General features: G+C 36.2%; 1 protein-coding gene across 1 annotated transcript in view; it reads right to left on the bottom strand.

The window, feature by feature from the left end:
- Window positions 1-11,336: 11,336 nt before the first annotated feature.
- The window catches only part of GSTCD (glutathione S-transferase C-terminal domain containing), a 133,869-nt gene continuing 130,091 nt past the window's right edge, over window positions 11,337-15,114 (bottom strand). The window contains exon 12 of the mRNA XM_060148555.1: window positions 11,337-14,012. Within this exon, the coding sequence (XP_060004538.1) occupies window positions 13,876-14,012 (137 nt within the window). The 3' untranslated portion in view covers window positions 11,337-13,875. The remainder of the gene's footprint in view (window positions 14,013-15,114) is intronic.

The following is a 15,114-nucleotide window of genomic DNA, read 5'->3' as shown; positions in this document are numbered from 1 at the left end:
AATTACGTGTTTTTGTGCTGCCTCCTCCTCTCATTAGTTATTATGTTGTTAGTAGTAAATTGTAACCAAGGAGCCAAATCTAATACACAAAAGATATTTTGGATTAGCTGTAAAGTGCTCCTCTAATTTAGGAAGGGTAATCCAGAATTTTACTTTGCTGATTAAAATAATAGATTATATAAATACTGTATGCTAACACATATATAAGGAATCTATAAAAAAAAGAAAGAAATGGTTCTGAAGAACCTGGGGAAAAGAAAAAAAAAGAAGGAAAAAAGAAAAAATAGATTAAATCACAATTCAGTTTATGTGTGCATTCACTCTTATTACAGGCAGTTGGCTGGGCGGTTACAGAGCCTCTATCATTAGCGTGGGTGTGGGCCTGAGTCAACACACACAAAAGCTGTCTTCTTGAATGCTTGGGTAATTGAAAATGCCAAGACACATTTTACAAATTCAGCAAGGAAAAGAGTAATCAAACCTGGAGGAAAAATTGGCTTTGAGATGCTGCAAGATGAAACAGCAACAGCTCAAATGTCGTTGCCTAGAGGACAACCAGAGTTTGGCTAGCTGCCACTCATGTGACTTCACAAAAGGTTACCCAGAAGGGACAGCACCCACTTCAGGAAGCGCAAACGTCGTTGCCAGGACCTGATGTTCTTGGAGTGCAGTTATATAAAAAGACCAAAGGCAACTTGATCCAGAGTGATAGATTGAACATCATATAAATGATTCGTACATTCAGAAAACAGAATACCTTTCCCAAGAAAAAGCTTGAAAAAAGAGCATCAGAACACTAGTATCACAAAGAAAGATGCTGGTTACTAGTTTTAAAGGGTGATTTAACGTATTAGTGATTTTACAGCGGAAAAGCTAAAATTTCCAGTGTTTCATTTCTTTTTCTCATGTGTAGAAGTCACCAAAGTTGTAAGGTGGTGGGCAGTAGGACAGCCCATTCAATTCCATTCTATTTGCAAGTTACAGTTTAAGGTAGATTTTGGCCATTTGTGTATTTGCACCTATTTTCAAGTAACCTCAGTAAACTTTATTTCACAGTAATTTTATTGTGAAATAATTACATTGTGAAAAGTCTAAGGCTTGATTCTAAGTTTGCAGCAAATATGTGTTTCCCCTTTCTTAAAACAATGCTTCCATCCTTCACTCCCCTCCACAAAGAACCGAATGGCTTCTCATTGCCAATAAGATTGTCACATGATAATGTATTTTACAAATTAGTCTGTGGTTTGGTTCTCTTTACCTAAACCCACTTATAACCCTCCCACTCCACACACACACACACACACACACACACACACACGACCAAGTTTGTATTTTTTTTGGCATAAAGATCTGTTCAGGGTCTAAAACAGACACAACTTGAAAATAACCCTCTCTCTTTTTTGAAAGCCTGAATTCATTGCTAAGGCAAAGTTATGTATCAAAGCCAAGGAGGGGAGAGAGAGGAATGACTTTGAGAAAGGCATTGGTGAGAGGAAAATTTTCCCCAGACTGTGGAAAGTCAGTGAGTTCTCTGAAGAGAGCAGCCCTTTACTCCACTCTCTAGAGGTGATCTGAGTTCAGAGGGAAGAGTTGCATAATGGACCTCAAGCATTGGGCTTCCCAGTGGAGCAACAAGTGAAGATTTTTCTCAATTTAAAACTACCATTAAATTCCTTAACAACATGTCATAGACAACTTCTGATAATGTATGAAACTTTGGTGAAGAGGGTGTGTGGTACACAGTCTTAGGAATCATACGCTCTTTCAAATCTTTACTTTTTCTTTTCGGTATGCGGGCCTCTCACTGCTGTGACCCCTCCCGTTGCGGAGCACAGGCTCCGGACGCGCAGGCTCAGCGGCCATGGCTCACGGGCCCAGCCGCTCCGCGGCATTCGGGATCTTCCCGGACCGGGGCACAAACCCGTGTCCCCTGCATTGGCAGGCGGACTCTCAACCACTGCGCCACCAGGGAAGCCCCAAATCTTTACTATTACTTGACAATAAATTATGTATCCTTAGTGAGCCTTAGTTCATGCTTCTGTAAAATGAGGGGTTAATACCCATCAGGCAAGGTCATGAAAACTAGACATTATGAACAATATGTGGCACATTATCAATAGAAATAAATGACTTAGACTTAACTCTGGAGAGTTATAAAATTCTTTCTCTTGCACACAAAATTCCCTTAGCCAACAGTATTTACCAACTTCCTCATTCTTTCAAAAAACTCTTTGGGTCAGTTTTTAAATTATTATTGTGGTAAGAACACATAATGTGAAATCTACCCTTTTAACAAAATTTTAAGTGCACAATACAGTTTGTTAACCATAGGCACAGTATTGTACATCGTATTTTTTGTACCTCGGATTTTTAGAACTCATTCATCTTGCCTAACTGAAACTTTATACCCATTGAACAGCATTGCCCCCGTCCCCAGCCCCGAGCAACCACCATCCTGTTCTCTGTTTCTGTGAGTTTGACTACTTTAGATAGCACGTATAAGTGGAATCATTCAGTATTTGTCCTTCTGTGACTGGCCTATCTCCACTTAGCACAATGTCCTCAGGTTCATCCATGTTGTCACATATCACAGGTTTTCCATCTTTTTTAAGGCTGAATAATATCAATATCACATTTTCTTTACCCATTCATCTATTGATGGTCATTTAGGTTGTTTTCATAGCTTGGCTACTGTGAATAATACTGCAGTGGACATGGGAGTGCAGCTATCTCTTTGAGCAACTGATTTTATTTCTTTCAGGTATATACCCAGAAGTAGGATCGCTAGATCATATGGTAGTTCTATTTTAATTTTTTGAGGAACCTCTGTACTGATTCTGTAGGGGCTGGAGCATTTCACATTCCCACCAATATTGTACAAGGGTTCCAGTTTCTCCCCATCCTTGCCAACATTTATCTTTTTTTTTTTTTTTTGATAATAGCCATCCTAACAGGTCTAATGGTATTTCATTGTGTTGGGTCAGTTTTGTGAACTGCTTTTTCTTCTAGCCTATAAGCCTTCAAAAGAACAAATAAACAAATAACAAAATAAACAAATAAACAGTATTCACCTAAAAGTTAGTTCTTAACACATTTTGGATCACAAGACCTCTTGGAGTATCTGATGAAAGACACAGGATTCTCTTACCAGTAAAATGCACACATACAATAAATAACACAAATTATTTCTTGAAATGATGGACCCCAGATACATATTTATGAAGGCCAGCTTAAGGTCACTTGCCTAGATTAAGTGATTCTCCAGCTTTTTGGACACCTAATGATTTAACCCAGGGATTAGCAAGTGTTTTCTGTGAAAAGCAGGAGGTTACATACTTTCACCTTTCACCTAGTCTCTATTGAAACTGCTCTGCATTTGCACTCAAAAATTGTTATAGAAAATACATAAACAAATGAGCCTGACTGCTTTCCAATAAAATTTTATTTGCAAAAACGGGCTTTGGGCTGGTTTGGCCCTTGGGCTGTAGTCTGGCAATCCATGAATTAATTATTTCAAAGGATTGAATGGATTGCAGTAGTTGGGAACTGGGAAACTCTTGAATACACACATACACAGACACACTACAAAGGCCATACAAATCCACAGTAAGAGTAGCAGCAGCTATATATCCTTTCCTCTGGAATGCCTAAGATGGGATAAGATGATCTTCCCTCTCCTATCATATTTGATAACAATCTTTTAATTTGCATCTGATGGCAGCTGGTGTCTTCTTTCAGTTGTTTTGGAACATCACCAGAGCTATCCATTAGTGCTTATCAGTGACATAAGTCATAATATATTTAATTTCTGACTGGGGAGGTAGCAAACTCTCAGGATTTAGTACACATTTCTCAATACTTACATCCCACCTTGTCTTCTTAAGGCCAAGAGGCCTCTTTAAGGAATCTGTTCAGGGTTCCATTCTATTGTCTATTATTACTGTTTCTAAAATTTGTTCTTGGAAACCACTCTTGATGACATTCACAGTAAAATCCTCCAAAAACTGTAGCAATGTGAGTATAAATTCTATACAGTAAATGTCTGTACATTTAAACATCATTGAAAGAAAAACTTGCAAGCATCTTGCTGATAGCTGCCAGCAAGTCTTCGTGAAGAATAAACATTGTCAGACTAACCTCATCTATTAGGATAAAAGTCCCAGGTAGATCAAGAAAAAGAGATAGTTCTAATTTATCTTGGCTCTCAGAAGGTTAGGTGATTCAGTTGTATGAGGCAATAAATTTAGAAAATGTGGTCTGGACAGCATAACTATTAGATGAGAATACAAATTGCTAGAGGGTCAAAAAATAATACAAGGTGTTTCAAAGTCAGGTAGGAGCCTAGATGTTTTTTTTTAAAGTTTTATCACCAGCCTAGATAAAGAAATAAAAAAGTCAACCCAGACAGTGTCTTAGAAATAGGTAAGTGATTTAAGAAGAAATAGAAAATCTAAATATACCAATGATCACCAAAGACATTTAATAAGCAGCTTAAAATCTAATTCCTATTATCCTGTCCCCAAATATACTGCATGGTTTTACAGGCCAGTGAATGAAGCATTTGAGGAAGACAATTTCTAGGTTATAAAAACTGTACTAGAGAACAGAAACAATAATTTTCTTATCACTTAATGGTGCTAGAATAGCCTTGAACCTGATACCTAAACCAGATCAGGATAACATCAGAAAATGACAATCACATGACAATAATGCTTATGAACAAAGATGATAAAATTAAAAATAAAACATTAATAGCTAGAAAAAAACTTACCTTGAGCAATTTATGTTTTTCCCAAGAGTATAAGGACAGTTTAACATTAGACAATATATTAATGGAATTAGCCTCATTAAAATACTAAAAGGGGAAAAAGAGATGATCACCTCAGTGGATACAAAAAAAGCATTTGCTAAATCAGCAATCTATACATGATAAAGTGGGAATTGAAGGGAACTACCTTGTTCATATACACCAAGCTCAGAAGTAAGAAGGCTGGACATTGTTAAGATGTTAATTCTTCTCTATGCAATCTCTAAATCCAGTAAAGGCTTTTTCATAGAACTTGACAAGTAGATCTTAAATTCTAGATGGAAGAGAGCAAAAGGGCAGGAATAGCCAAGATTATTTTGAGGAAGAACAAAGGCAGGGCTTCTCCCTGCCAGACATCTAGACTTAGAAAGCTGCAGGTCATTAAGACAGTAATTAGCATTAATGATTCTATTCAGGTAGCTTCTGTAAAGCATCCAAGATTTACAGCCCAGGAGGAGGTGGAAATTGAGCTAGGTTTGGAAGGGAGCCTTAGGAATATTGAAAGACTTACCCCTAAGACTCAAAAGGTAAAATTAGGACGGTTCATTCTGATGATAATTCTAACAATACTACATAAGCAATAATAAACAGGTAAAAATAATACTTTCCAAGTCTCTTCAAATTTAAAACAAAGAAAGTTAGTTCATAGCTCCCGCTCCTTTCCACTGACATAAGCACCTGAGATGCCTTTTAAATGTAGCACGAAGAATGTGGTTAAAACAGAATTTCCTTGAGGTGAGATATGGAAAATATACTAAAGATTTATGGAGAAATAAGCTAAAATCTGCTGGGGGTTTCTTCAAAAATCAGATTGACTTTAGTCTGTCGGGAAATTTGGGTGCTCAATTTACTAAAGGTGTTGAAATTCATGTTTTGCTACATCAATTATTTCTAGTTGTGTAATTCTGGGAATAACGTGAACATGCTCTCTTATGGGGAGATTGAGGAGGGAACTGAGCTGTATTAACTTATATGCATCGTTTCCTCTCTCCCCATGACCTTCTTTCACTTCCCCAAATACACACACAGATGCTTTCCCAAAGTAACTATCTGCTCTCAATTCAGCAGCAAACGTGCCTCCAAGTACTCAGTTAAAAATCCAGTTAAAGAGTATCATTGTCATCCCTGCATTGTGGAAGTTCTAAACTCAAAATATAATAAAGGAAGAACAGTCGCCATTTACCTAGGAATGTACTTATGTATTTTTAGTCTCATTAAATTCAAAGTAAACTGTGGGATGATCTATGAAGGATCTAATAGAAATAATAGACAGGTTTGAAACAAAGAAATGAGTCAGGTGATCATTTAAAATTTGCAGTGAAAGTAAATTTGGTTATACAGAAAAGTCACCTTTATTACTATTATATATAGTCAATGCCTAGTTGGTTATGTGTATAGACCATGGTCTTAACTGTGTATGGTAAATTTTTACCCTTATGCTGTGTTTCCTTGCCTATCCAAGAAGTTCTAGCTCACTTTTCTTAATTACTGAGAACTTCGTAAGGGATAAGGTTGTCGTTCTCAACAAAATATGTGGTGTATTCCAAAATTATACTGGGATATCTATTATTTTCAGATAATTGAGCGAGCTATTCTGTGCAAAGGAGGAAGCATCATACAAGGAAAGTAGTCTGTGAGACTCCCAGGCTGTGCATACGGTCCCCTTCTGACTGAAAGGCAGGCAGATGGTGAGAATTGATCAGTAACTGAGGCCAGTCATCAGACATGTGAAGAGCAAGCATCTCTTTTCTCACTGAAGCAGCCTCACTGACCGAGAAATGCCCTCTCCCTACAGATTACACATTCCACGGTTTTATTTCTTTAATGGTCGTTCAGTAACACTCATTTAACAGATATTTACTAATCACTTCGAGTGAGCCCTGCTCTATGCTGGGACAGGTTTATAACGGTAAACATCCAACTGACATTTGTTGAGAAACTTTTCTTCTCACTTTAGCTTAAGCATATTCCCTTTTGCCTTTTCCTCCTTGGACAGCGAAAATAATTTACCAGTAGTTTCTGCATAAAAGCTATTCAGATGACATAGGCAATAACTGTCACTGCTTATTCTTCTTTACACTGGATTTGCTAAATGTGTTTGAAGAACAATAAACAAAATAAAAACAACATAAACCCAAACAATAAGAAAAGCCCACATGCCTGATGCTTGGATGTATGTCTACAGATGGGAAAGGAAAACCTCATATGCATTTTCACCCCATATGGAAGGTGTTAAATATATAGTATTCATTTTATAAACATTCACTGAGTTCCTACTATGTGCCTGACACTGGACTAAGTACTGAAAGTATAATGGTAGATAAAACAGACTGCTTGGAGCTTAAATTCTATGGAGGGACAAATAATAAACGTACACAGAGGTATTGTGGGGAGATAGCAAGTAACCGGGAGAGGCCACTTTAGTTAGGCAGAAAGCTTCCTTCTAGAAGGTGACAGCAGCTAACACAGTATCTGATTCACATTACGGAAACGTTCAGGATGCTTTAGATCAGTCATCCAGTAAATATTCTCCTCTGTTTGCTGTTGAACTTTGTTTTCTTGCTCGATTATAAATGTTGTTATTCAGGTCAGATAAACTAGACCTACAAGCAAACAAACAAATACAAATGAACAAAACCTGGCTTCTTTAGAGAGCTATGAAAAAGGAATCCTGCAAAAGCAAATAATGATTCTTTTATTGTAAATATTGAAAAAAGATTCTAATATTTGGCTAATTCTTTCGGGCAGAACATTGAATTCTGTTACATTTTTGCTTCCTTTAGATCAGTTATAATGTTATTTGGGGTCACGGATCCTTTTGAGAATCTAATTAAGACTATGGCCCCTCTCTCTAGGAAAATGCATGTCTATTTGAACCATAGGGTACAATTTCAGGAGAGAGACATTCTCTGTCTCAGGTCACAAACCCTTGAAATTATTACCAAACATAAAACTTACTTGCTAGATGTCAAAATGTCTTATAAAGCTGCAATAATTTAGTGAGTATGATTCTGGTACAAGAATTCAATAGAAAAGAATAAAAGTGAAGAAAGTCCAGTGCATACTTAGTATTTTAAAGGCATCTGGAATCAATGGAAAAAGTTAGATTTTTATAATAGTATGGTGAAAAGTAACTAATAACATGAAAACAAATATTAGATTTCTACCTCAAACCACCCACCGAAAGGAATTCTTGCTGAGTAAAAGATTTAAATGTAAAAACTAAAATTATTAAAGAATTAGAATACCAAAAATATAGGTGAGTATTTTTTTTATCACTGGGTGGGAAAAATCTTTCTAAGCAGAGATCACAAGAAAAAGAGTGACATATATGATAAAATGTGTATTTTAAATTTTATAACAGCAAAACAAAAACAGACACAACACCTTCCCCCGTTAAGGCCAATTTAAATTGTAATGTAATTAACAAAAGTCTTTAACCCGTAAATAAACCTTTAGTGTAAATCAACTATACGCCAATAAAAATTTTAAAAATAAAACAACTGAGAAATATATATATATATTTTAAAAACCCTTTACTAATCCTTATATAAAAAATGAAAGTACCAGATGAAAAATGAGCCAGAAATATGTACACAATACTTGACCTCAAAGCAAGAGGTCAATATACGTTGATTAAATGAACAAATTGATGAATTGGCAGAATGTAAATGGCCAATAAACATATGAAAAATATGCAATTATATGAATAATTTCAAGAATGAATATCAAAACAAAATAGGATTTTTGACCATCCAATTGGCCAAGATTAAAACAAAATTCTGATAATGCCTGTGTTGGTTAAGAGTACAGGGATATAAACAATCATACATTCCTAGGCATGTAAACTCATACCTTCCTGAAGGAATATTTGGCATTATAGATCAAGCACTTTAACACAGGAGGCAGAATTTGCAAATTTGAGACTCCATTTAGTAGAAGTTTCTCCAACTTTCTATAACAATAAAAACAACCCCTTTGAGCGTCTTCTGGAAAATTCCTTTCTGAAAGTATGAAAAGTCCACAGAGCAATGTCAGAAAAGCTTGTGGCACATACATGCCTTTTCTCTCTTTGATGGACCCAGTAAAATGCCCTACGCCAAGGCAATAGCATTCAGAATCTGTTTCTAAACTGGAAGATACAATGGCCTTTTCTTTCTGTTTTCTTCTTCCTTCTTTTCCTTTTCTTCTCTTTCTCCTTCAACTATATTGTTGGTGGTACATTATTGTTTGCAATTATCTGCAACCCGCCTCCCCCCACGCCCCCCACCAAGGTTATATACACATCCCCACCCTGTTAAACTCAGGAGTGGCTATGTAATTGGCTTTTGTCAACAAAATAAGGGAAGTGCAGTATAACGGATCTGAGCAGAATCTTTAGTAGCCAGCTGATAGTTTGCCAAGCCTATTTTTCCTTTGCCATGAGACAAGCTACGTTCCTAGTAGAGGCTGCCTGGTCAGATGTGAAGATAATGTAGAATCAGCGCTAACGTGGATATGTAGTGTGAGCAAAAAATACATCTTTCTTGTGTAGAACTTCAAAAGGTACAGGGACTTACTTAGTATAGGCTGTTTCAGCCAATCCTAAGAGGATTGTTGAGGAGCCTGAATTTGAATATTATCTCTGCCATTCACTGGCTAAGTTCAAATATGGGTCTGCTCTTACTATGAAACGTTGGCCTTAGTTCTGTAAAATGGGATTACTAATGGTGTCTAGCTTTTAGGGTCATTACGAGGATTAAATAACTTTTGTAAAGAATAGTACCTAGCAAATACTAAATACAGTATTAGTGTTTGTTAAATAAATCCGTGTGTGTGTGCGCATGTGTGCAGAACAAAGTCTAGGAAGGAATACAACACAGTATTAAGTTACTTTAAAATGTTTCCTCTTTTTGTTTAGCCACATCTAGTTTTTCCTCAACAGGCATGTATTTCTGGTGTAATCTAAAAACCTATTCAAAAACTCCTAACTACTTTGCATTGAGAGTCTGTTTTCAAAAATTTGTACTTTAAACAAAACGTATGCCTTATTACAATTCCATGACTTCCACAGGAACATAGCTCTAATTATACTATGAAAGTCAATAGAAAAACAGGTGTCAGTATGTGGAAGTTCTATTAACAGCAATTTTCTGGAACCACAGAGCTGGCAACACTTGTAGCCAAAATCTTGAGAATGAGGTAAAATATTTAACTGTTGTTATGCACATTTTACTTTGCATGTATGCTCTGAAAATATTTTGTTTTCTAATATGACTGAAATTTGTCTCCTTAAATAAGATAAAGTTGTCCCCTGCTTCTTTGCGCCAGGCTCAAAAGTCAATGAACGATAAGCTCTGGCTTCTAATATTACAACCATGGGGGAGACAAATCATTGAGGAGCTGTGCTGCTTTTGATGGACAAGGGTAGGGGTGAGACCAGGTCACTTTCTGGGATTGTTGTCACTGCAACAACCTTGCTGCCTGTATCCAACCCCTTTTATTTGCTCTGGCTGAGAAGAAGCCTTGGCAAGGATTTACTCAGAAAAAATCAAGAGCAATTGTTAATACCCATGTCTAGGATTGGCCACAGCCATCACAGCTGAAGAATTCCATGCCTGAGAACAAGGGTGGGAGAACAGTGGGATCACTTCCTTTTTTATTCTCCATATTCATCATATGGGCTTTTTTTTTTTGTGGGTGGGGAAGGGGTGCTTTGAGTCACTTGGGGAGGATGGAGAAGACTCCTCTGGATGGTGCACATTCTATAACAGGTACCTAACTCCAGGGAAGTTAGGAAAGGCGTCCCTCAGGAGGTTGAGTTTAAGAACAGAAGGCTGAATGAGATGATATTAGTGGGAGGGGTAAAAGAGGCTATTCTGGGTAGTGGGAACAGCATGCAAAAACTCAAGGTAACAGCCTCAGAACTATCAAAGAGTAATAAATAAAACATCTACACTGAAAATTATAAAATATTGCTGAGATTAATTAAAGATCTAAATGCATGGAAAGGTACATTATGTTCATGGATTGTTAGACTCAATATTGTTAATGTGTCCATTTTCCTAAACTGATCTAAAGATTCCAGGCAATACCGAAAATCTCAGCAGCCTTTTTGTTTTTAAAAGAAACTGACAAGCCAATTAAAAAATTTATATGGGAAAACAATGGATTTAGAACAGCCAAAATAATCTGCAAAATAAAAAGTGAAATTGGAAGACAAACTACCTAATTTCAAGACTTACTATAAAGCTCCAATAATCAAACAGATGAATGGAACAGACCAGAGAATTCAGAAATAGACTCATACATATACATCTATCGTTCTTCAACTGAGAATTCAGTTGAAAGTCAATTCAATGAGGAAAGTTTTTAAACAAATGGCACTGAAACAACTGTATATTCCTCAAAACTTACCTCTATGAGTGAATATTGATTTGAGATGAATCATAGACCTAAATGTAAAAAGCTAGAACCATAACGTTTCTATAAGAACATAGGAAGAATTTTTATAATCTTAGGGTAGGTAAAGATTTATTAGAGAGGACACAGAAAATATTAAGCATAAAAGACAAATATAAATTAGGCTTATTAAAAATTGAAACATTCATTATAAAAATGAGTAAGCAAGCCACAGACTGGGAAAAATAGTCTCAATACATTTATATGACAATTGACTCATATCCAGAATATATAATCAACAATAAAAAATACCCCAAATTACCTAATTTTAAAAATGAGCAAAAGACTTTAGTAGACACTTTATAAATGATGCTTAACATACTAGTTATCAGAGAAATAAAAATTAAAACCACAATGAGATACCATTTCACATCCACCAGAATGGTAAAAATTTAAAAAACTGACAACATCAAATGTTGGTGAGGATGTAGAGAACTAGACCCTTTATACATTGCTGGTGGGAATATAAAATGGTACAACAACTTTGGAAAACTGTTTGGCAACTGACATTCATTTCTTCAATGACCCAGCAATTCTACTACTGGGTATTTATCCAAGAGAAATGAAAATATATGTCTACAAAAAGACTTGTACAAGCACATTCATAGACCTTATTCTCAATATCCTCAAAGTGAAAACAATCCAAATAAATACCAGTAGGAGAATGGATAAACAGATTTTGATATAATGAAATACTACTTAAGAATAAGAAGAAAGCATTGATACAAACAATGAAGTGGATATTTCTCAAAAAATACCATGTTGAGCAAAAGAAGCCCGACACAAAAGACTACATACTAAATGACTTCATTTATGTGAAGGATAAAAATAGGCAAAACAAATGTAGGGTGATAGAAATCAGAGAGTGGTTGCCTTTGGGGTGGGGGAAATTGAACTGAAAGCACATGAGAGAATTTTCTAGACTGACAGAAATATTCTATATCTTATTTCTGGTGGTGCTTGCATGAGTATATATGGTTGTCAAAACTTCTCAAACTGAACACTTAAAATCTGCTATTTTGGGTTTCCCTGGTGGCGCAGTGGTTGAGAGTCCGCCTGCCGATGCAGGGGACATGGGTTCGTGCACCGGTCCGGGAAGATCCCACATGCCGCGGAGCGGCGGGGCCCGTGAGCCATGGCCGCTGAGCCTGCGCGTCCGGAGCCTGTTGCTCCGCAACGGGAGAGGCCACAACAGTGAGAGGCCCACGTACCGCAAATGAAAAAAAAAAAAAAAATCTGCTATTTTATTGGCTGTAAATTTTTCCTCAATTGAAAAAGCCCTGGATAAAAGAGCATGGTGTGTTTATACGTGCAAATGACTAAGATACTCAGGGCTGATGGTTAATTCTTTTAATTTTATCCCAGAAAGCAAGAGTTCAAACCCCCATACCCTTTATAAATTATTCCTGTATTTTAATCCACAGTGACGAAAGAGTTATTTATTAAAGCCCTTTCTCCTCATGATATGTGTCATACGGGGAGTTGAAAACATCAAAATCGATGAAATAAATCTCAGCTCAAGTGGAATAACCCAGGACATGTAAAAAATAATTAGCAGCATGTGAGAAAAGACCTGCCATCTGGTTTTAAAAACTTTGGCTGGTGGAATAAGGACAATTTGGGTGGAGAGAACTACTCAAATAAGCTTCCATACTCAACTCCTTCCACCTGCGATTTACACTCAGTACGTTTTACCAAAAAAAAAAAAAAAAAAGATTGGTATCTGAAAAACAAATCCTGTGACCATACATTATATTATGATGTAAAGAACTTAACTAATCCATGAACCTTTCTCTTGTACATGATTTACTTCTACAGGCAAGGCACTGTGTCTGTTGCAACTCATCTTTGTATTCTTAGATGAATCTAGGTCAGGATCTTGAAAATAATGGATCTGTAACAATTATTTATTGACTAGAGTTAATAAATCAATGTATTTACTGATTAGTTAGAATTTAAGTCCAAATTACATGTTCCTGTAATGGGAAATTTACTGAAATTATTTAAAATCTTCATATAAAATGTTTGAACCAGCAATGATCTTATTTGGTAATTTATGAGAAATATGTTTAAAAGGAGTATATGAAATGATATATAAGTCCAACTCACCCCGGCTTAAAAATATAAGCACACTGTAACTATCTGACTAGATTTTTGAAAAAATTATTTAAAAACTACAATTGTTAAAAATATAAAAAACAAACAAACAAACAAACCCCACTGAGTCTAGTTTTGGTCTCCACTTGAATCTCTAAATGGTTTTAAGGCTGCAAGTACATTCTTTTGAACTGAACCCCACACTGGCAAGATCAGAAAAGCTGTGAACTGAGAAAGAAATCATTATTCCAGTAATGGAAACTCCTCTCATGAGTATCACTCTGCTGGCAGCTGAGACTTCAGGGGATTCTCACTATGAAAACCAGCAGTCCTTTAATCACAATTACAAGAGCATTTGTGATGCTTTGCAGGCAGCCTTCCTCCAAGACTTTCCTGCTGTGTTCTTCCCTGAGCACAATAGGTTCAAGATGGCTAATGCTGTTTCCTAGTTATGCCAAGACCCTCCTGAATGCCACTGGGCTTTCATCACAGAGACGGATGGCAAAACATCAAACGTGGAATATCTCATTCTAAATGGGGACTCCCACAATCATGTTATTTTTGGGAGAGCAGCTCTCTGGCTCCATGGACATCACTTGAATGGAGTAGCCACGTTCTTCTGCAGCTCTTGCTCGATCCAGATCCACCAGGAACATGCACTGTTTTCCTGAAATACAGTAAAATGGTAACATGAGACACCCTTCAGCTAACAGTGCAGCTTCAATTTGTTTAAGGGACTCTCTACAATGACAAAATCTACGAGTACTATGCAAAATGATGTTTGCCCCCAAGTCCTGTTCCGTCTCTTTCAATTTAATTCTTGCTCAGTATGGACAGAAGACAATTACAAATATAGGACATTTCACAGATTTGTTTCCGCTAGTAATTTAAAGAATGTTAACCTTTTAAAATGTATTTATAAATAAATCTCAAATAAAAACTACAGATTCCATTTCCCACTTTGGTTAAAAATCCATTTTAACACCTTTCCTCTTCATGCCCTATGAAAATACATTATCTGCAATATTGTAAAAAAAAAAAAATCTGTCTTTAAGAATGTCTAAAATAACATCCAGACAAAGGGATACCTGAAAGACATATTACATTTTGCACATGGAGTTTTTAGGACAATGCAACAATAACAGAAAAATATTTGAGAAAATTCTCAACTGTGTGCTGATTATTTCAGGTGGATGTGTAATGTTGAGTGTAATATAATCTTAATTTAATAGAGCTCCTGTACCCTTATGAAATAGCGGTAATTCAATTTTCTTTCTAATCTTGGAAAACAAAAGAGGAAACTTGACTGGCAAGCAAAGCAGTTATTTTGTGTCCTTTGGCAAATGCAAACTTCTAATTCAACGTAGCTGAGGGAAAAAAAACTGATTTGGGGTTGAATATATTCAAAGCTAAGGTTTACTTTTACACTTTCAATTTCTTTAAATTCAATATATAAACGTTTTCATCTTCTTGGAAAAAGGTTACTGACTATGCAGAACTTCATTCGTTCCATTTTTTCCTCAATAATTACAATAATTCCTATACATTATTTTAAAATGATTTATTTGAATGACAGCAGAAATTGCTAAGCTAAAACAGCTTTAAAAGTAAAGACGTAACTGAAATAGAAAAGTTCTTCTGTGGAAGACAGATGAATCCTCCCACAAAAACAGTGGAAGGTGAAATCAGTAGGTAAGAAATTGACAACGAAAGATTCAGATTTAAAATATGTTGTATGGGTTTCCCTGCTGGCGCCGTGGTTGAGAGTC

This window comes from Lagenorhynchus albirostris, chromosome 4 (genome assembly GCF_949774975.1).
Source record: "Lagenorhynchus albirostris chromosome 4, mLagAlb1.1, whole genome shotgun sequence".
Lineage (NCBI taxonomy): Eukaryota > Metazoa > Chordata > Mammalia > Artiodactyla > Delphinidae > Lagenorhynchus > Lagenorhynchus albirostris.
The sequence above is the reverse complement of the archived record's forward strand: the minus strand, read 5'-3'. Positions and strand labels throughout refer to the sequence as shown.